We start from the raw sequence: 21626 nt of genomic DNA, 5'->3' as shown, positions 1-21626 counted from the left end.
CTAAGTTTTGATCCTGCTGGTGACTACATGTGTAAGGCAAGACCTGTGGTCCTTGTTCATGTAGCTGGTTAGATAACTGGACTTGGTCTGTACCTGAGTTGTGTTCCAAGCAACTGATAACCAAGTTCTAGATCTGGGTGGAAATGAGAAGAAAAGACCAACTTTGGCCTCTGGACTAAGTTGTGTTCTCCAGCACAATTTATAGACGTTCTGTGAACTGGCTTATGGTTCTTGTGGTAAGTCCACTCAAAATTCTGAACATGAAGAGAGGTAAATGGTAGAATTAAAGCACACTGAACCCCTAACACCTAGTTGAGATTTCATGTAGTTTTTCTGAATCTCTGAAAGTGGCCTTAAGTCCTTTTTTGAAACACTGGCAGTGTAAACAAGTGTCAGTTACCAAAGCCCATGCCTAAATCAATTACTTTTCAACCACCATAATACCTGGGGTGAAAGACTACTGTACTGTACTCATTTTCCTTGCTTATTGAGCCCAGCCCACATATTCATTCAGTACTGTCTGCCTTCCTGGGTTAACAGGAGGTTCAAGTTAGGGACTACGTATTTGACATACTTGGTAAACTGTTGTGTTTATAAAAATATAAGGTGTTCATATATAGAAGGAAAATGAGACTGAATACACTATTTGAAGTCAAAGTTTGATCCTTTAAAGATAAGTAGAACACCTTTAAATTCTAAATAGGAATTAAATTCATGTTAACCACTAGCATTACTGACATTTTAATATCTAGCAATTCTACTGAAATTATAGCTAATAATTTTAAAGTCATTGAATTAAACCAAAAGTATACAGTTTTTTGCAATCATAAGATTAACATAGAAATAAGTGAAAAATGAATTCTGTGACATCTGGGTCAGCTACCTGAATTTGCTAATTACATTAACAAATATGTAATTCTCATTTTATCAAATGACTTTGGCCAACAAGTGAAAAATACATCATTCCTTTTGATGATTTCTGTGGGATGCCTGTAGCATATTTCAAGTAATAAAGAATGTATCAAAAAGCTAGTCTGTCTTGAAACTTGTTTACCTTGAAATTATCAGAATCTCAGTGTTTGAAAGTATTGAAGCACAAACATCTCTGTACCGTTCTGTACTAAAGCACTCGAGTCTAATAAATAAATAAATCAGCGCCCCCCCCCCAAAAAAATTAAAAAGAATGTATCAGACTACAGAGTGACAGAGATTTATAGCAGAAACACTGATTAAAATGATGAATGTCCCAAACGGTGGAAGGAGCATTTTGCCAGAAGATGCAGGAGTATGGGTTTTGGGACCTGGAACTGGACCTGGAGCTGGAGCTGGAGCTGTTAATGAGAAGACATAGTCATTGACACATGTCATTTTTAGTATCAAGTGTCATCCACCTATACCATATATCCTGAATATGTGAACATTCAGGTTGAGTTTTACATGAAGTAATTCTAACCAGGACAACTTTAAAATAAATATAGTTCATTACAGATTTGGGGCTATATTTTCATATACATCATCAGGGTGTGCTGATCTAGGTTTTATCTTAAGATTTCACAGGCTTTTTAGTATCTCTGTAGACAAGGTAGTTTTTTGTTCAAGTTCTCTAGAATTTCTTGGCAATTTAAAATTTTCATTTTCTGTATATGCAAGTTTAATTCTGTGTCTTTTCTATTTCAAGATAGTCTATTTCATATGCATATTCTACCAATATACAGTGTAATATTTTACAGTGTAAAAAATTGCATTGCATTTTTTAAACAGCCCTGCAAGCTGATAAATTTTTTTCCCTCTATACATAAAACACTACTCTGGAGAAAACTGCTTCCCTTTCACCTGAACTAGTGGAGAGAGGTACAGTGGAGTCCAGCCATCTCAGGATGGTCTGTTTCACACTGCCCTTAACTCAGATATCTGACTTCTGGCTGTGTTTTGGTTTAGACTGTACAAGGGAAGACTGATTGGAAATTTCCAAATGGGATCACCACTCACATAAGTGAAACCAAGAGAAACAGCTAGTAAATGTTATAAAAACCTTCAACTCATAAATTTACTTGCCATAATTATAAACGTGCAGTTATATGTATACAGGTGGGGAAAACGGACAAGCAGATGCACTCATACATTGGTTTGTTACTAGAGAGCAGTGGTTCTCAAGGGGGCTGCATTGCCCCCTAAGGCAGTTTGGAAATTTGTCAGAGTATATTTTTGATTGTCACAGCACTGGAAGTAGAGGGCTAGTATCCTGCAGTGCTCTCGAGAGTCTTGCACAATGAAAAATCGACCCACTTGCACATAAATTTCAAATGCACTGCTAGACATATATATGTTAAAAACCTATTTATAATGCTCAAACCCAGAACCTAAGTTTTACATATATGCAAAATATTTTTGGATAGTTTTAATAAACATTGGTTTCTATTCTAGTGCTCATGGTATTTCTTCACTTTCATTTTCTTATATTTGTATAGAATAGCTTCTAGTCCTCTCTCTTAAATCCAGATTTCTCTGTGTAAATAAAAACAATCTACTTCATGACGTCTTCTAGAATAATCTAGGCATTTACATATTGAAATGTATATAATTTTGTTACATAGTTGTTAGGACATATTGATTTTTTTATGGTGCAAGTGGGACATTTATGAATCTTATTTCAGGATACCTTTATAAAATATTTGTTCTAAAAAGACAGAATTGGGTTGCAGGGTTGAGAACCATTGCTCGAAAAAGTACAGTCTATATACACAGTTGAAAATGAGTGCTTAAGAAGCAAAATCAAGTTGCCCCCCCCATTTGCAAATACAAGCATTTGGATATGACATTCTACTCTGTTATGATGCTTTAAACTCTTGAGATTTTGTTCCTTTTATTGAGAGAAAATAAATTTCTCAGTTTTTCTGTATTGCAGAAACAGACATTTATCAACTAAGGAAATGAGATATTTCTTACCAGGACTGTCCATATCTTGACTTTTGTCTTCTAAAATATAAACAGATTTTGAGTTAACTGCATTGTACACAGATTTATCCCAAAGAAAAAAATCTGGTTAAATGATTAAGCTAACTTGGTTATCTCTGCGTGTGGGACTGAGGGGCAGGGCATTAGTTTTAGAGGTATAGGTGGGACTGGGGGAAGGGTTCAGTGTTTACAGGTTTGCATGCTTTGAAATTTTTTACCATGTGTGTGTGTTTCCATTAAAAGAAAGGTTAAACTTTGTTAGAAAAGGTTAAACTTTGTTAAAAAAGAAAAGTCTTTTTTCTACATATTGAACTCAGATTCCCAAGCACAACCGTAACACTAATCATTTATTGAATGCTTACTGTGTGTCACACATTGACCAAATGCTTTATGTACATTATTACCTTTACTTGTTACACTCCTAGTAGGTAGTAGAGTTATCCATATTATACAGAAGTTCCCCAAAACTTGCATAAAATCACAGAGGTAATCAGTGGTAGGAATGCCTGCTTTCAAACCCTCTGCTCCTACTTACTATGCTATTCTAACTCCTAGTATGTTAGCATTGAAATATTACAATATTGCCATATTCTGACGGCTTTGAAGCCAAATGCCAATTCTAGGAGCCCAGGTTAGAGGTGTATTTTCTATAACTACATCTAGCTGGAAGACAAGTGTCATGTGACAGAAAATGAACAAAACTTGAAAAGTTTGGGTCTTGACTGTCTCATTCTAGCCTTTGACAGGTTCCTTAACTTCCCGTATTCCATGTTTCCATCTCTCAAACGGTGATAACAATATTTCTTTTATTGGATTATATGAGATCCTGTGGAAATGGTTTGACACCACTTTTTAAAAAGCCTGCACTGCACACAGCTTTCTAGGAGAGGGCACAACACAAAACAGTCCCAGCAAAACTGAGTGGCCTATTTGTTGGAGGACATGGAGATAAGGGGCACAGAATGAATGGTCCTACACTGTACGGTTCTCACACACACCTCTTTGATGATGCTCTTCCTGTAACTACAGATTCTCTCACGGTAACCTGCGCACCCTGGGAAGCCTCCTGTCCCATTCTGGAATAGACAGGCGCAGCGGGAAGCCAACTGTCCCAGTTTCAGGTCAACTGCCTTTTTCTCTGCCTGACCCCGGGAGCCATAATAACAGTCTGATGCACACACTGAAGGGAGTTCTCGACATTTCCCCGTCTGGCTTGCAGCCTGGGGTGTCAGAGGCTGTGCAGCTCAAGTGTCCTCTCCCCATCCCCCTTTAGATGGAGCTAACTGAACGATTATGGTAAAGGACTCAGAACCCCGTGGTGCCTCCACCCCCAGAAAAGAATTTATTACCAGGTTTTTCACCCGGTTGTAACATTTTTATTCCTAAATGAAAAACAGATTTTCAGATACTAATAAAGGCATCTACCATTTACTACTATTTTAAAGCACCGTTCATTTTGCCAGTACTTTTATCTCATTAGGATGTTCATCAGTCTTGCAAGACAGAAATTTTCTCCCTTGTACAGACATGGGAGCAGAGGGGCAGGAAAGTGAACTCACGTGACCTCTACACAAAGCTGCCCAGAGGAACACGGCAGAGGACAGGCTTCATGACGTTGGGTCTGTCTGTCCACACAGACCAGGCCGTGGTCATCCTCCACATGCCACTCAGCAGCTGCCTTTCAGGCCGCCGGGGCGCCTAGTAAGGTGCCAGCGAGAGTCCTATGCAAACTCAGGTCCAGCGAGCGGAAGAGTGTAGACACACCAAGTGTGTCATTAGAGGTTCACTTCAAAGTCGCGGCCAAATAAGTCCAACAGTTCAAATCTGGGTGAATATAAAAGTATTGCTGGAACCTCTCTCTCTGAGTCTGTCAGTGCTTTAGATCATGAACTGGGAATGGCTGTTTCTGTACACAGCACACAATATCCAAAGGCAGCACTGTGAGGCAAAGCTCAGTACTGTGCGGATGGATGTCATTTAGCAGATGCCAACAATCTAATTTCCTTAACAGATGATCATTCCATAATAACAAAACCTAACACAAATTATTTTCAAAACACTACATGAACTCGGAAGCAGGACTGAACCATTAGATAGGGGCTTGTGCCCTGAGATTTTGTGTTTATATAGTCCTTACAGATATCCCTATAAGGTAACATGATATGTGTTAGCCACCTTTGAAAGATGACAATTCTGAGGCCTAGAGAAGTCTTATTACTGTCCATAGCTCTCTGGTAAAATATTAGATAATGTCCAGTTTTTTTTTTTAACTTCTCCTTGTCTCAGGAAAAAAATTAAGTTTGAGGGCCGTTTCATTTTTTTCCTCCCCTGTAAGCGTGAGTTCTGAGGCCCTTTTGACTTGACAGGAGTCATACTGTTCAGTTTCTCTGACCACAGAAACTCAAGGCCCCACACTCAGCAACAGCCTCATACTTTTTGAATACCTGCTTTCATGGTTATATCTTGAAGGTAGGTTAAATGTGTCATGATAAGTACACTGGAAAAACACTAGAGGAACCACAAGTTTTAAGAAACAGGTACTTAGTCATAAGGTAAGAGACCTGGGTCCTTCACTCACTCACGTGATCTTGCTGTGCAAAGTACTTAGCCTCCCTTGCGTATCTAATGGTGACAATTATATCTATACTCCCCAGATTGGCAGCTTCCCCTCCAGCATGCCTAGCATTGCTTACCAGGTAGTGAAAAAGGTTCTGGAGTTTTCATTCCTACGTGAGAAAGAAATTTTCAGTGATTTGCAGTTTGTTCCAGTGAGTACAATTTCCAAACTCCTCCTTGTCTCATGAACTCGAGATACAAGCACCAAAGGTCCCACTGCACTGTAGTTTCTGGCTTTTTACTTGAAAGTTCTGGCTACACGAACCTTCACTGTGCAAATCCATGCCAAACTCAGAGAAGCCTGCCACGGCGCCTCATTAAGTCTGCCTCTATACCAGGAGAGTACTATGCTTAGTTACCTGGCAATCCTAGATGCTGAGATGTTATTAGCCAAAGCTAACAGTTAGCTTCTGCATGAAGTTGAAGTTTCTCTTGAGTACCTTTAGCTATAGAATCTAAGGCTGGACTGCATGCATCCAGGTCCCAAAAGCCTTGCCTTCAGCCATGCCCCCGGCACAGCTAACTTTCCTGTTCCAGGAAGGCATGAACACTAGGGAGGAAAGGTACTTTTCTACTCTCTTCCCCAGCTAAATCTTTGTAGAATGACTGGCAGGTAGCTGTAAGCGAAATATTAATGAATAATAATCTCATGACAATATTCTCTTTAATACACGGGGGGATCCTTCTCTTCTCATACTTTGGCCAAGAAAGTAAATAAAGCTGTCTTACCAGGTATTTGGGTGGCTTCTTGGCTCTTCACACCTGAAGACAGAAATGAATATTGGTTAGTGTTAATCAACTATCTTGCATTGTTAATGCTCCCTTTGGTCTATACCTCCCCCATCTTCAACCCCACCCCCACCCCCCAAAAAAGGAAAAAGAAAACAGTAACAAAAACACCTTTCAATTGCTCTTCATTCTCTAACTGGACAAAGCCCAAACTCCTATGGTAGAGTTTAAGAACTTCATTATCTGGCCAACCTTATCTTCATAAGGCAGTCAGTCCTAGTACATCGGTTTTTAAATGAAATAGTACTGGGTCTAAGACTCTGCTTGGTTTAGCTCTATTGTCATTATAGTTATTAGCTCTATGATTGGGCAGGCTTAATCCCTCTGACCTTCGTTTCCTTATTTAGGCAAAAGAAATACCTTGTAGGTTTGTAGTAAGTGGTGATTAAAGGTGATACATTATAAAACTGCTTAGTACATTACTGCATGGAACATAATCTCTCAATAACTAGAGTCCCTCTGTTTTGACTTAACTTATTCCTCAAACTCTCCATGTCCAGTAACGTCCTTAGTTCTAGGAGTCCTCATGCCTCCTTCTAACCTTGTAGCTGGTCTCTGAGAGTAAGTAAAAGATCACTTACCAGGTAAGACTGTGGGCTCCTGGCTTTTCTTTCCTGAAGATGAGAATAGGAAATATTTAGTGATAAACGCAGTAAGCTTGAAATTTTAACCTTATATTTATATAGCTATTTACAGTGGAAAACTCTAAAAGCTTTGAGAGATGACCCACTCTCAAAGCTTTTAGAGTTTTGGGTAAAAGGGAAGGAGATTTAACCCACTGGTGCCTAACTTACTGTGAGAACTATGGCTAGTGATCCAGGCACTCTCCTAGATTAAGCAAAATATCTCTTGTTGATTCTTTTTTAGACTCTGACCTACATTTGTCATGATTTATTTTTAAAAATGAAACTTCTTGATTATGTAAGTAATATAATTACAGATACTTTGGAAAAATATAGGAAATTATTAAAAATTACTCATAATCCCAGATATCAGAGCTATTCAATCGTAACATTTTGGTATATTTCCTGTCTCTTTGCTATATATATATATATATGTACATGCTCATATACATTTTTTACTATTTTTCTCAGTTTTATTGAGATATAATTGACATAAAACACTGTATAAGTTTATGGTATACAGCATAATGACTTGAGTTACATATATTGTGACAGGATTACCACAATAAGTTTAGCTAACATCCGTCATCTCATACAGATACAAAAAAAAAAAAGGAAAAAATGGTTTTCCTTGTGATGAGAACTCTTAGGATCTATTCTCTTAACAGCTTTCAAATACACCACACAGCTGTTAACTATAGTCATGTTGCACATTACATCCTCTGTACTTATTTATCTTATAACTGGAAGTTTGTACCTTTTGACATTTTAAAATAAATTTGATAGTATACTCCATATGCTGTTTTTATCCTATCTTCTAAAAAATTTTTATTGGAGTATAGTTGATTTACAATGTGTTAGTTTCAGGTGTACAGCAAAGTGAATCTGTTATATATATACATATATCCACTCTTTTTTAGATTCTTTTCCCATATAGGCCATTACAGAGTATTGAGTAGAGTTTGTTTTTATCCTATTTTTATTGTCACTGTATTATAAGTACTTTCTCATATCTTTAGATATTTTTCAAAAACATGGTTTTTAAATTGGTTAGTGTTTCATAGTATGGATATAACTTATTTAACAATACCCAACTGTTGGATACTAAGGTTATTTATAAATTTTGGCTACCATAACACTGCATAAACATTTCTGTACATATTTTGTACACAAATTTTTATGTTTATTTCCTTAGGACAAATATCTAAAAGTGTTATAGCTAGGTTAAAAGGTATGGACATTTTTAAGGCTAGTGATACATACTATTGAAATTGTCCTCCAGAAAAGTTCCAACTTATAATCTCACCAGTAATTTATGAGAATGTTTCTGTCCCAGCACCCTTGAGGAATATCATTTTTAAGAAAGACAAAAAAAATTGGGAATGAGTCATACTTTGGAATATACTAAATAATCAAATGGATATAGCTAATAGCATTTGTTACTCAGATTGCTAGAAACAGAAATATATACACATATATAAAATCATTTTAATTTAGGAAAAAATGCCATTTTTTATGCTCCTGATGAACACCCTATGTTACAGAGTTTGTGGAATAATTAGTCACACCATCCTCTATCCATGTAACAGCTAGCCTAAAGCAGAAGATAGTAAATTCTCTAGAACTAGTTTCTTATGTCATGTCTCTAACTGCTCCGCTGGGATGACCTATGGATTGTTAGATAGGAGACAGACAGAGCTGCTGGGTGGTCCTTATAAAGAAGGATATCTGGAACTCAGGAGCGTCTCTTATATACCAAACTAGTAAGCTAATGTGGGTTCTGCTTTCTTCCCACTTTTCCTTACCATGCCATGCCCACCTGCTCCCACCCCTAAGGAAGCTGTCTTACAAACGTAAGCCCCTAGAGTTTATGAAAATGTCTTACCAGGGTCTCCAAGTTTCTGGTTTTTCTCACTTAAGTTACAAAAAGAAACTTACCCGTTTTAATGATAGAACAAAGTAATTGGGAGTTACCACAGTTGGAGCAGAACTATTTTCAGGTAATTATGGCCATAAAGGTCCACTTGATATATCCAGTAAGCTAATGCTACTAAATTTAAGTGTCAGCCACAGTCTAAATGCACCTTGGCTAATTGGGCTGGAACGTTCCTCTGGACCCTCATACTAAGAGAAACTGTTATACACAGTAAGTCTCCTAGCGATCTCCACAAGCTAGAAAAATGTCTGTCTTGAAGAGTTAGCTGAAGTCCCTGTGAAGTGACCAGTAAAACTTGTGGCTGCCCTGCCAATAAGAAGTGTTACTAAGCAAGTCCTCAGAGGCATGAAATGTTTCACACAAGGACAGGAAATATCTTCCAAACGTCAGGTAAACTGCATACTTAAGGAAAGGCCAGATACTTTTCTCTCTTCAATAAAGAAAAACTTATTGTAGCTGCATGGGCCAAATACATAACAAGGAACTTAAATGCAAAGAAGTGATTTGGGCCATATCACCATAAGTGGAAACTTAGGGGCTGGGGAAAGCGTCTAATCACTCAGATGTTTTAGTCAAATGATAACAAACATCACCTTACTTGAAAAAGGCAAATGACTAACTTTTTCTACTTTCATCTGGATGTTTGGTGTCACACAGGCTAATCTCAACGACTGAGAATAGAGCTATACATAAGAGGCCTCAGACCTGTCAAGAGTGCCTAGCTCTTCAGGTCTGCCCAGCCTTATTCCCCAGAATGGTTCCATATTGTTCAGATCTCCAGAGAGCCAACTCTCTCATTTGCAAGGAGGTAAATTTCCCCAGAATGGATTCTTTTTTTCTGCCTCATATCTGCCAGGTTACTCCTTCATATGTGCAAAGTACTCTTTTTTTGTCAGCTAAGAACTGAATTTGCTGAACAGGAAAGAGCTATTAAACATCCGTGTAGCTAATAAACATCCATTATTTTTAAAAATAGAGCATACTTACCAGAGTTGTAGACACTGATGTGTTGAAAATATTCTGAAATACAAACATGTTTTCATTACATAGTACTACACTTAGATGTGAATGTCAGGTTCGGTCAAGATACATGCAAAATATGGCAATATGAGAAATATAAAATTTCAGTCTCAAAAATAAATGGATATAAATTCATTTTAATTACTTTAAGAAGAATTCAAAGAAAAACTAGCCAGGAAGACAGCTAGAAATGGACCCTTATTTTCAAACTATTTAAATAAAACTTCAAAAGGATCCACCCAAAGCATGCATCAGTCCAAGGCATTTCCTGTCAACTTTGGTTCAGATCTGTTGAGCCTAATTTGATAAAGTTGTTCCTGAATACTCTTAGAATTCCTGTTTACCTTCCCAACTCTTTTCCATGGTCCTCTAAGAGAGACTATTTTTGTTATATTCTCCATTTTTCCCTGAGGAAGAGGAAACAGACCACATTACTGTTCTGTCCCCCAAGTCTTTCCCCTGATGAAGGAAGGAATCCTTCATCAGTCTCCCAAATATTACTTCCCAAGATGTCAAAACAAAGGAATACAAGTATAACTCTGTGCATAGGAGTCATGTAGGAGTATTCAGGAGTCAAAATCCTGTAATGATAGGCTAGGGTCAGAGTGGCATGGTCCCTGCATGCCCAAGGCAAATGCAATGCTTGAGAGAACAGCCACAGGCAAGGCTGGGATAGGCTTAGGGTGGGCTCCTGTACCCTCCCCCTGAAAAGGTAGTAGCAGTAGCACAACTCAGCCTTGAGAAGACAATGGCTGACAGTATGACAGTACAGTGGGGTGGCTCTGACCTATTCCTGTGAGAAATAACACTGATAAAATTCCCATTACAGAGATAATACTCTAGAGCATATCTTACCCATGTTCTCAACACAATTTGCAGTTTTTAGTCCTGAAACATAAAGTTTTATTAGTTAGACACAATCTACCTTAGTAAAGATTTCAAATTGGTCTGTGCCTACTGGTAATCTAATCTGTCAGCTCCTAGTCTATCAGACTCATAATTTAGTGGGAAGCAAATTACATTTTTGTATTCATAATACAGTCACCAAAGAACAGTAGCTCTAGATAAAACATCTAACTTTTCTGGAATTCAGTTCCCTTGTGTGTATCTTTTATTGGGAGATTGCTTCAAATGACCTCCAGAGTCCCATCCAAAGCTAACACTTTATTTATTTATGCATTTATTTTTAATAGATCTTTATTGGAGTATAATTGCTTCACAATACTGTGTTGGTTTCTGCTGTATAACAAAGTGAATAAGCTGTATGTATACACATGTCCCCATATCCCCTCCCTCTTGCATCTCCCTCCCACCCTCCCTATCCCACCCCTCTAGGTGGTCACAGAGCACGGAGCTGATCTCCCTATGCTATGCTGCTGCTTCTCACTAACTAACTATTTTACATTCGGTAGTGTATATATGTCGATGCTACTCTCACTTCACCCCAGCTTCCCCCTCTCACCCCATGTCCTCAAGTCCATTCTCTATGTCTACATCTTTATTCCTGCTCTGCAACTAGGTTCACCAGTACCAATTTTTTTGGATTCCATACGTATGTGTTAGCATACGATATTTGTTTTTGTCTTTCTGACTTACTTCACTCTGTATGACAGACTATAGGTCTATCCATCTCACTACAAATAACTCAATTTCCCTCCTTTTTATGACTGAGTAACATTCCATTGTATATATGTGCCATATCTTCTTTATCCGTTCATCTGTTGATGGACATTTTGGTAGGCTCCATGCCCTGGCTATTGTAAATAGTGCTGCAATGAACATTGTGGTACATGTCTTTTTGAATTACAGTTTTCTCAGGGTATATGCCCAGTAGTGGGATTGCTGGGTCACATGGTAGTTCTATTTTTAGTTTTTTAAGGAACCTCCATACTGTTTTCTAGTAGGTTTCTGGTGGCATCTTTAGGATTCTCTATGTATAGTATCATGTCATCTGCAAACAGTGACAGTTTGCTACTTCTTTTCCCATTTGTATTCTTTTACTTCTTTTTCTTCTCTGATGGCCGTGGCTAGGACTTCCAAAACTATGTTGAATAAGAGTGGCGAGTGGACATCCTTGTCTTGCTCCTGATCTTAGTGGAAATGCTTTCAGTTTTTCACCATTGAGTATGATGCTTGCTGTGGATTTGTCATATATGGCCTTTTTTATGTTGAGGTAGGTTCCCTCTATGCCCATTTTCTGGAGAGCTTTTATCATAAATGGGTGTTGAATTTTGTCAAAGGCATTTTCTGCATCTATTGAGATGATCATATGGTTTTTATTCCTTAATTTGTTAAGGTGGTGTATCACGTTGATTTATTTGCATATATTGAAGAATCCTTGCATCCCTGGGATAAATTCTACTTGATCATGGTGTATGATCCTTTTAATATGTTGTTGGATTCTGTTTGCTAGCATTTTGCTCAGGACTTTTGCATCTATGTTCACCAGTGATATTGGTCTATAATTTTCTTCTTTTGTGATATCTTTTTCTGGTTTGGGTATCAGGGTGATGGTGACTTCGTAGAATGAATTTGGGAGTGTTTCTCTCTCTGCAATTTTTTGGAAGAGTTTGAGAAGGATCAAACTCTTGAGAAGGGTCAGTGTTAGCTCTTCTCTAAATGTTTGATAGAATTCACCTGTGAAGCCATCTGTTCCTGGACTTTTGTTTGTTGAAAGAGTTTTAATTACCATTTCAATTTCATTACTTGTGATTGGTCTGTTTATATTTTCTAATTCTTCCTGGTTCAGTCTTGGAAAATTGTATCTTTCCAAGAATTTGTCCACTGCTTCGTGGCTGTCCATTTTATTGGCATATAGTTGTTTGTAGTAGTCTCTTATAATCCTTTGTATTTCTGCAGTGTCAGTTGTGGTTTCTGCTATTTCATTTCTAATTTTATTGACTTGCATCCTCTTTTTTTCTTCATGAGGCTGGCTAAGGGTTTATCAATTTTGTTTATCTTCTCAAAGATTTTAGATTTTAGTTTTATTGACCTTTGTTATTGTTTTCTTCATTTCTATTTCATTTATTTCTGCTCTGATCTTTATGATTTATTTCCTTCTACTGACTTTGGGTTTTCTTTGTTCTTCTTTCTCTAGATGTTTTAAGTGTAGGGTTAGATTGTTTATTTGAGATTTTTCTTGTTTCTTGAGGTGAGATTGAATTGTTATAAACTTCCTTCTTAGAACTGCTTTTGCTGTGTCCTATAGGTTTTGGGTCATCATATTTTCGTTGTCATTTGATTCTATGTATTTTTTTATTCCTTCTTTGACTTCTTCACTGATCTCTTGGTTGTTTAGCCTCCATGTATTTGTGTTTTTTACAGTTTTTTTCCTGTAATTGATTTCCAATCTCATAGCGTTGTGGTCAGAAAAGATGCTTGATACAATTTCAATTTTCTTAAATTTACGGAGGCTTGATTTGTGACCCAAGATGTGATCTATCCTGGAGAATGTTCCATGAGCATTTGAGAAGAAAGTGTATTCTGCCACTTTCGGGTGGAACGTTCTATAGATATCAATTAAATCTATCTGGTCTATTGTGTCATTTAAAGCTTGTGTTTCCTTACTTATTTTCTGTTTGGATGATCTGTCCATTGGTGTAAGTAGTGTGTTCAAGTCCCCTACTATTATTGTGTTACTGTTGATTTCTCCTTTCATGGTTGTTAGCATTTGCCTCATGTATTGAAGTGCTCCTATGTTGGGTGAATAAACATTTACAATTGTTATATCTTCTTCTTGGATTGATCCTTTGACTGTTATGTAGTGTCCCTCCTTATCTCTTGTAACAGTCTTTATTTTAAAGTCTATTTTATCTGATACGAGTACTGCTACTCCAGCTTTCTTTCGATTTCCATTTGCATGGAATATCTTTTCCCATCCCTTCACTTTCAGTCTGTATGTGTCCCTAGGTCTGAAGTGGGTCTCTTGCAGACAGCATATATACGGATCTTGTTTTTGTATCCATTCAGCCAGTCTTTGTCTTTTGGTTGGGGCATTTAATCCATTTACATTCAAGGTTATTATCAATATGTATGTTCCTATTACCATTTTCTTAATTGTTCTGGGTTTGGTTTTGTGGGTCTTTTTCTTCTCTTGTGTTTCCCGCCTAGAGAAGTTTCTTTGGTGGTGCTGAATTCTCTTAGCTTTTGCTTGTCTGAAAAGCTTTTGATTTCTCCTTTGAATCTGAATGAGATCCTTGCTGGGTAGAGTAATCTTGGTTGTAGGTTTTTCTCTTTCATCACTTTAAGTATATCCTGCCACTCCCTCTGGCCTGTAGAGTTTCTGCTGAAAAATCAGCTGATAACCTTATGGGGATTCCTTTGTATGTTATTTTTTGTTTTTCCCTTGCTGCTTTTAATATTTTTTCTTTGAATTTAATTTTTGTTAGTTTGATTAATATGTGTCTTGGTGTGCTTCTCCTAGGGTTCATCCTGTATGGGACTCTCTGTGGCTTCCTGGAATTGGGTGACTATTTACTTTCCCATGTTAGGGAAGTTTTTCACTATAATTTCTTCAAATATTTTCTCAGACCCTTTCTTTTTCTTTTCTTCTTCTGGGACCCCTATAATTCGAATGTTGGTGTGTTTAGTGTTATCTCAGAGGTCTCTGAGATTGTCTTCAATTCTTTTCATTCTTTGTTCTTTATTCTGCTCTTTGGTAGTTATTTCCACCGCTTTGTCTTCCAGCTCACTTATTCATTCTTCTGCCTCAGTTATTCTGTTATTGATTCCTTCTAGTGTATTTTTCATTTCAGTTACTGTGTTGTTCATCTCTGTTTGTTTGTTCTTTAGTTCTTCTAGATCTTTGTTAAACATTTCTTGTATTTTCTCAATCCATGCCTCCATTCTATTTCTGAGATTCTGGATCATCTTTACTATCATTACTCTGAATTCTTTTTCAAGTAGATGCCTATTTCCTCTTCATTTATTTAGTCTTGTAGGTTTTTACCTTGCTCCTTCATCTGTGACTATTTTTTGCCATCTCTCTTTTTTTTTTTCTTTTAATGAGTGTGATTGTGTTCCTGTCTTACTGGTTGTATGGCCTGAGGCTTCCAACACTGGAGTTTGTAGGCTGTTGCATAGAGCTGGGTCTTGGTGCTGAGATGAGGACCTCCATGAGACCTCACTCTGATGAATATTCTCTGAGGTGTCTGAGGTTCTCTGTTAGCCCAGTGGTTAGGACTCAGAGCTCCCACCACAGGAGCTGTCGCTCACCCCCCAGCTCGTGAACCAAGATCCCACAAGCCACGTGGGGTGGCAAAAAAAAAAAAAAAAAAGAGAGAACAATAGCAAAGTAAAAAATAAAATTAGACTGGGAAACTAACAGATATGTTAGAAAGAATATAAAAATTAAAATATAGATGAAACAACAACCAGAAGGTACAACAGTACCACAACAGTAAAAGAGGGGAGGAGAGAAAAGAAGAAAAAAGCAAAAAAAAAAGGGGGGTAAACACCTTGGCTCTGGAGGGTGGGGCCTAAGCAAGGGCAAGGTTTGGGCATTGGGCAGGGCCAGTGCTCAGGACCCACAGGGCTGGAAAAGGCCCTGGGGGCTGTAGGAGGTGGGGCTTAGGCTCAATGGAACAGAAGGGGCCCAGGCATGCCCCCCACCCCTAGTCTCAGAGGGTGGAGGACCTCACCTGGGAGCCCAGCAGGCTTCCTAGGCTTGAGTGAGATGGGCAAACGCCTTCCTCTCCCGCTCCTCTGGTCCTGGAGGGCTCCTCCTGCCTGCCTCTCCTTATCTCCCTGGCCTCCTTCCTATGTCCCCAGGACCAATGCGGCTGGGGTTGGGGGGGCCTTGGAGGGCAGGGGACTGGCCTGGGAGGTCAGCAGTCTCCCCGGGCCTGAGTGGGTGGGCAATTGCCCTCTGCTACTCTCCCAATCCTCCTGGAGGGCCCCTCTGCCTGCCTTTCCTAATCTCCCTGGCCTCAGGGGCGCCAATCTGGACTCCACTTCTCCTCTCCCCTCAGTCCCCCCACGTCCTACCAGTTCGTTTGGGGGTTCTTCCCATCTCCTTGGCCGTCAGGGTCCCCCATCAGCAGCCAGCAGACGCCCTAGTTGTGGGGAGGCCTAACTCAGCATCTTCCCACACTGCCATCTTAACTCTGCCCCTGCAAGCTAACACTTTATGATTATATGATTAGTCTGAAAAAATTAGGAGAAAATTTATCTGTCTGTTTAACTAATTCTCTCTTCAGATACTAAATGTCCTTCTCAACAGTTAACCTAACGTTTTACTATGGCTTGCTAGCAATCAGGGTGGAGAGAGGCTGGTGCTGACAGCTTCCACCTTGCTGCACTTCCCAGCCTGAAAGGCCTGCTGGGTGGGGCTGCTAGTAGTTGCAGTGGCTAGGCACTGAAACTCAGGGAGATGGACCCTGGGAGAGGACTCTGTGTAGCTGTGCAGAAACAGCCCGGAGGGCCTGGGGTGTGATCTGGGCCAAACCAGAGCTCATTGTCAGCGTGCATGGCAGGGCTTGGCTCCAGCAGTTGTCTCTGTTGGTGTGCACAGTAGGTGACAGGCAGCATCAGAGAATCACACGTGAGGAGTACTCAGATGTTCCTTTCCCGGCAGAAGGGCTCCAGTTCTGCCCACCTCACACAGCAGCTTGGAGCCAGATTTGGGGCAGACAGGTCCTGGGAGAGCCCTACCATAGAGGTAGCCCCAGTCCCAGGTGGCAACGCCATCACCTTGATTCCTGCAGTCACAACACCCCAGCCCCCAGCACCAGCCTAGCACTAGGCAAGAAAGGGATGGGACTCCATGGAACAAAGAGGAGGCCCCACCCAAATCCAGTGCAGGCTCTGGTCACCACAACACCAATCACATGCCCTATCAAGGGGATAACGCTCTGAGGAAAGATGTGACTAGCATCCATACCAAAAGTACCCATTGCACCAAAATTATTGGACTCATACAGTCTACTCAGGAATGCTCCCACATAAAAACCAGCCCTTCAAGACAACAGTAGATAACTGTTCCTCCTAAATTTATAGAGACATAAATTTAAGTAAAATTTAAAAAGCACAGGAACTGCTCCCAGTTTAAAGAACAAGAGAGGGGCTTCCCTGGTGGCGCAGCGGTTAAGAATCCACCTGCCAACGCAGGGGACACAGGTTCGAGCCCTGGTCCAGGAAGATCCCACGTGTGGCGGAGCAACTAAGTCCGTGCACCACAACTACTGAGCCTGCGCTCTAGAGCCCACGAACCGCAATTACTGAGCCAGCACATCACTACTACTGAAGCCCACGCACCTAGAGCCCATGCTCAGCAACAAGAGAAGCCACCACAATGAGAAGCCCACACACTGCAATGAACAGTAGGCCCTGCTCACTGCAACTAGAGAAAGCCTGCGTGCAGCAATGAAGACCCAATGCAGCCAACAATAAATAAATTAAACAAATAAATATTTTAAAGTTATAAAAAAATTTTTTTAAATAAATTAAAAAATGAGAGAAATCCTCTGAAAGAACAATGAAACAGACCCCTCCACTCTACTTGACCCTGAGTTCAAAAAGGAGGTAATAAATATGCTAAATGAATTAAGAACAATTATTGATAGAAATGCAGAATCACTGTAACGAGGAATTAGAAACTATAAAGAGGAGCCAATCAAAAACAACTCAATTACCAAGATAAAAGCCAATCTAGAAGCAATGAATAGCAGACTAAATAATGTAGCAGAACAAATAAGTGATCTGGAAGACAGAATAATGGAAATCACCCAATCAGAACAAAAGACAGAAAGACAAATGAAAAAAAAAATGAAAGCAACATACGAGGTCTATGGGATGATATAAAACGTGCCAAACTTAAGGTCCCACAAGCTGCATGGCAAGGCCAAAATATATATATATATATATATATATATATATTTGAAGAAATTATGGCTGAAACCTTCCCAAACCTAAAGAAGGAAAAAGATATCTAGGTACCGGAAGCACAGAGGGTCCCAAATAAGATGAACCTAAACAAACCAACACCAAGACATATTATAATTAAAATGGAAAAAGTTCAAGATAAAGAGAGGAATCTAAAGGCAGCAAAAGAGAAACAAAGAGTCAGTTACAAAGGAACCCCCATAAAGCTCTTAGCTAATTTCTCTGCAGAAACACTGTCAAACAAAGTCATGAAAGGGAAAAATCTGAAACCTAGGATACTCTACCCAGCAAGACTATCCTTTAGGCTAGAAGGAGATAAAGGATGTCTCAGACAAGCAAAAACTACAAGAATACAGCAATACTAAACCTAACCTAAAAGAAATATTGAAAGGTCCTCTCTAAATAGAAAAGAATCAAAAATCTATAGGAAAGGGAAAGTCACAATAGGAATGGCAAATGTATAAAAGGATTGAAGACCACTTAAATAAGCCAGTACACAGATTAAAAAACAATCAGAAAAATTCTGTAAAAGTGTTTATAACTACAATTAACAGCAAGAACATAAACATTAAGATGTAAAACAGGACATCAAAATCATGAAATATGGGGGAGGGGATTAAAATTGTAGATCTTTTAGAATGTGTTTGAACTTATATGACTACCAGTCTAAAGCAAGTAGATATAGTTATGGGTTAACATACTTGAAAACAAGGGTAACCACAAGTCAAAACCATATGATAGATTCACCAAAAAAAAGAGAAAGCAATTCAAGCATAATACAAAAGAAAACCATCAAACCATAAAAAAAACAAAAAGAAGAAATGAACAAGGAAGAACTACAAAATCACCTTGAAAACAAGGTTTAAAATGGCAATAAATACATACTTGTCAATAATTACTTTAAGTGTCAATGGACTAAATGCTCCAATCAAAAGACACAGAATGGCAGATTAAAAAAAAAAAAGAACCTACAATATGCTGCTTACAAGAGACTCACTTTAGGGCAAAAGACATACATAGATTGAAAGTGAGGGGATCGAAAAAGGTATTTCATAGATTGAAAGTGAGGGGATGGAAAAAGGTATTTCATGCAAATGAAAACAACAAGAAAGTGGGGGTAGCAATATCCGTATCAGACAATACAGACTAAAACAAAGTCCATAAGGAAAAACAAAGAAGGACACCATATAATGATAAAGGGATCAATACAAGAAGAGGATATTACGCTCATTAACATACTCACCCAGTATAGAAGCACCTAGATATATAAAACAAATACGAACAGACATAGAAGGAGAAACTGACAGGAATACAGTAATAGTAAGAGACTAACATTCTACTGACGTCAATAGACAAATATTCCAGATGAAATCAATAAGGCAACAAAGATTCTAAAAGACAGAATAGACCAGTTGGATTTAATTGATATCTACAGGACATTACATCCAAAAAAAACCAGAATGCACATTCTTTTCAAGGGTGCATGGACCATTCTCTAGAATAGACCACATACTAGGACACAAAACAAGCCTCAACAATTTTAAGAGGATAGAAGTTATTTCAAGCATCTTTTCTGACCACCACAGTATGAAACTAGAAATCAACCACGAAAAGAAAAAAAAGGTAGAAACCAATCACATGGAGACTAAACAACATGCTACTAAAAAAAACAATGGGTTGATGATGAATTCAAAGAGGAAATCAGAGAACACCTTGAAACAAATGACAATGAAAATACAGCCTTACAAAATCTATGGGATATAGCAAAAGCAGTTCTAAGAGAGAAGGTCATAGCAATACAGGCCTTCCTTAAGAAACAAGTCTCAAATAAACAAACTGTCACCTAAAAGAATTAGGAAAAGACCAAACAAAACCCAAAGTCAGCAGAAGGAAGGAAATAATAAAGATCAGAGAGGAACTAAATAAAAATAGAGATTAAAAAACAATAGAAAAAAATCAATAAAACCAAGAGTTGGTTTTTTTAAAAGATAAACAAAATCGACAAACCTCTAGCCAGGCTCACCAAGAAGAAAAGAAAGAGGACCCAAATAAACAAAATAAGAAATGAAAGAGGAGAAATAACAGCCAATAGTGCAGAAATACAAAAAAATCATAAGAGAATACTATGAACGGTTATATGCCAACAAATTGGACAACTTAGAAGAAATGGAAAAGTTTCTAGAAACATATAGCCTGCCAAAATTGAGTCAAAAAGAAAGAGATAATTTGAACAAACCAATCATTAGAAGTGAAATAAAATCCATAATTTAAAAATTCCCTGCAAACAAAAGTCTAGGAATGGATGGCTTCAATGGGGAATTCTACCAAACATATAAAGAAGAACTTATGCCTATCCTTCTCAAACTATTCCAAGAGACTGAAGAGGAGGGAACGCTCCCAAATTCTTATGAAGCCACCATCACCCTGATACCAAAACCAGACAAAAACACTACAAAAAATGAAAATTACAGGCCAATATCTTTGATGAATATAGATCAAAAATCCTCAATAAAATATTAGCAAGCCTAATCTAACAATACCTAAAAAAGGTCATGCAGAATGTTTAAGTTGGATTCATTCCAGGGTCACAAGGATGGTTCAAATAAGTAAATCAATCAATGTGATACACCACATCAACAAAAGAAAAGACAAAACCACATGACCATCTCAATAGATGCAGAAAAAGCATTTGATAAAATTCAACATCCATTCAAGAAAAAAACTCTCACCGAAGTGGGTATAGAGGGAACATAACTCAACACAATAAAAGCCATTTACAACAAACCCACAGCCAACATCATACTCAACAGAAAAAGCTGAAAGCCTTCCTGCTAAATTCAGGAATAAGACAAGGCTGCTCACTCTCACCACTTCTATTCAACACAGTATTAGAAATCCTAGCACAGCAATCAGACAAGAAAAACAAAAGGTATCCAAATTTGAAGGGAAGAGGTAAAACTGTCACTATTTGCAGATGACATGATACTCTATATAGAGAACTCTAAAGACTCCACACAAAAACTATTAGAACTAATAAATGAACTCAGCAAGGTAGCAGGATATAAGATTGATATACAGAAATCTGTTGTATTTCTTTACACTAACAATGAAATATCAGAAAGTAAATGAAAAAAAAATCCCGTTTAAAATCATGTCAAAAAAAAAAACTAGGAAAAAAACTTTTAAGCAAGGAGGTGAAAGACCTATACATTGAAAACTATAAAACACTGATAAAGAGACTGAAGATGATTCAAAGAAATGGAAAGGTATCCCATGCTCTTGGATTAGAAAAATTAATATTATTAAAATGGTCATACTACCCGAAGCAATCTACAGATTTAGTGTAATCCCTGTCAAAATATCCATTCCATTTTCACAATACTAGAACTAATAATCCTAAAATTTATATGGAACCATGGAAGACCCAGAATTGCCAAAGCAATTCTGAGGAAAAAGAACAAAGCTGGAGGTATAACCCTCCCAAGACTTCAGACAATACTACAAAGCTACAGTAATCAAAATAGCGTGGAATTGGCACAAAAACAAATAGATCAATGGAACAGAATAGAGAGTCCAGAAATAAACCAACACACCTATGGTCAATTACAACAAAGGAGGCAAGAACATACAATGGAGAAAAGACAGTCTCTTCAACAAGTGGTGTTGGGAAAGCTGGACAGCTACATAAAAAATCAATGAAATTAGAACACTCTCCCATAGCATATACAAAAATAAACTCAAATGGTTTAAAGACCTAAATATAAGACATAATTCCATATAATTCCTAGAAGAGAACACAGGCAAAA

At 38.2% G+C, this 21626-nt stretch overlaps 1 protein-coding gene across 2 annotated transcripts in view; it reads right to left on the bottom strand.

The window, feature by feature from the left end:
- Positions 1-1188: 1188 nt before the first annotated feature.
- ART3 (ADP-ribosyltransferase 3 (inactive)) overlaps positions 1189-21626 on the bottom strand; it is a 35404-nt gene continuing 14966 nt past the window's right edge. Inside the window, exons 3-11 of one of the 2 annotated variants that reach the window (XM_060092954.1) lie at positions 10795-10827; positions 9903-9939; positions 8869-8897; positions 6942-6974; positions 6301-6333; positions 5649-5681; positions 4305-4337; positions 2947-2976; positions 1189-1331 (exon numbers count right to left, since the gene is read on the bottom strand). In XM_060092954.1, the coding sequence (XP_059948937.1) occupies positions 1189-1331; positions 2947-2976; positions 4305-4337; positions 5649-5681; positions 6301-6333; positions 6942-6974; positions 8869-8897; positions 9903-9939; positions 10795-10827 (404 nt within the window). The remainder of the gene's footprint in view (positions 1332-2946; positions 2977-4304; positions 4338-5648; positions 5682-6300; positions 6334-6941; positions 6975-8868; positions 8898-9902; positions 9940-10794; positions 10828-21626) is intronic. The other variant, XM_060092965.1, reaches the window with a different exon arrangement.

Source organism: Mesoplodon densirostris, chromosome 1 (assembly GCF_025265405.1).
Source record: "Mesoplodon densirostris isolate mMesDen1 chromosome 1, mMesDen1 primary haplotype, whole genome shotgun sequence".
NCBI lineage: Eukaryota > Metazoa > Chordata > Mammalia > Artiodactyla > Ziphiidae > Mesoplodon > Mesoplodon densirostris.
Note: the sequence above shows the minus strand (reverse complement) of the source record. Positions and strands in the feature narration are given on the sequence as shown.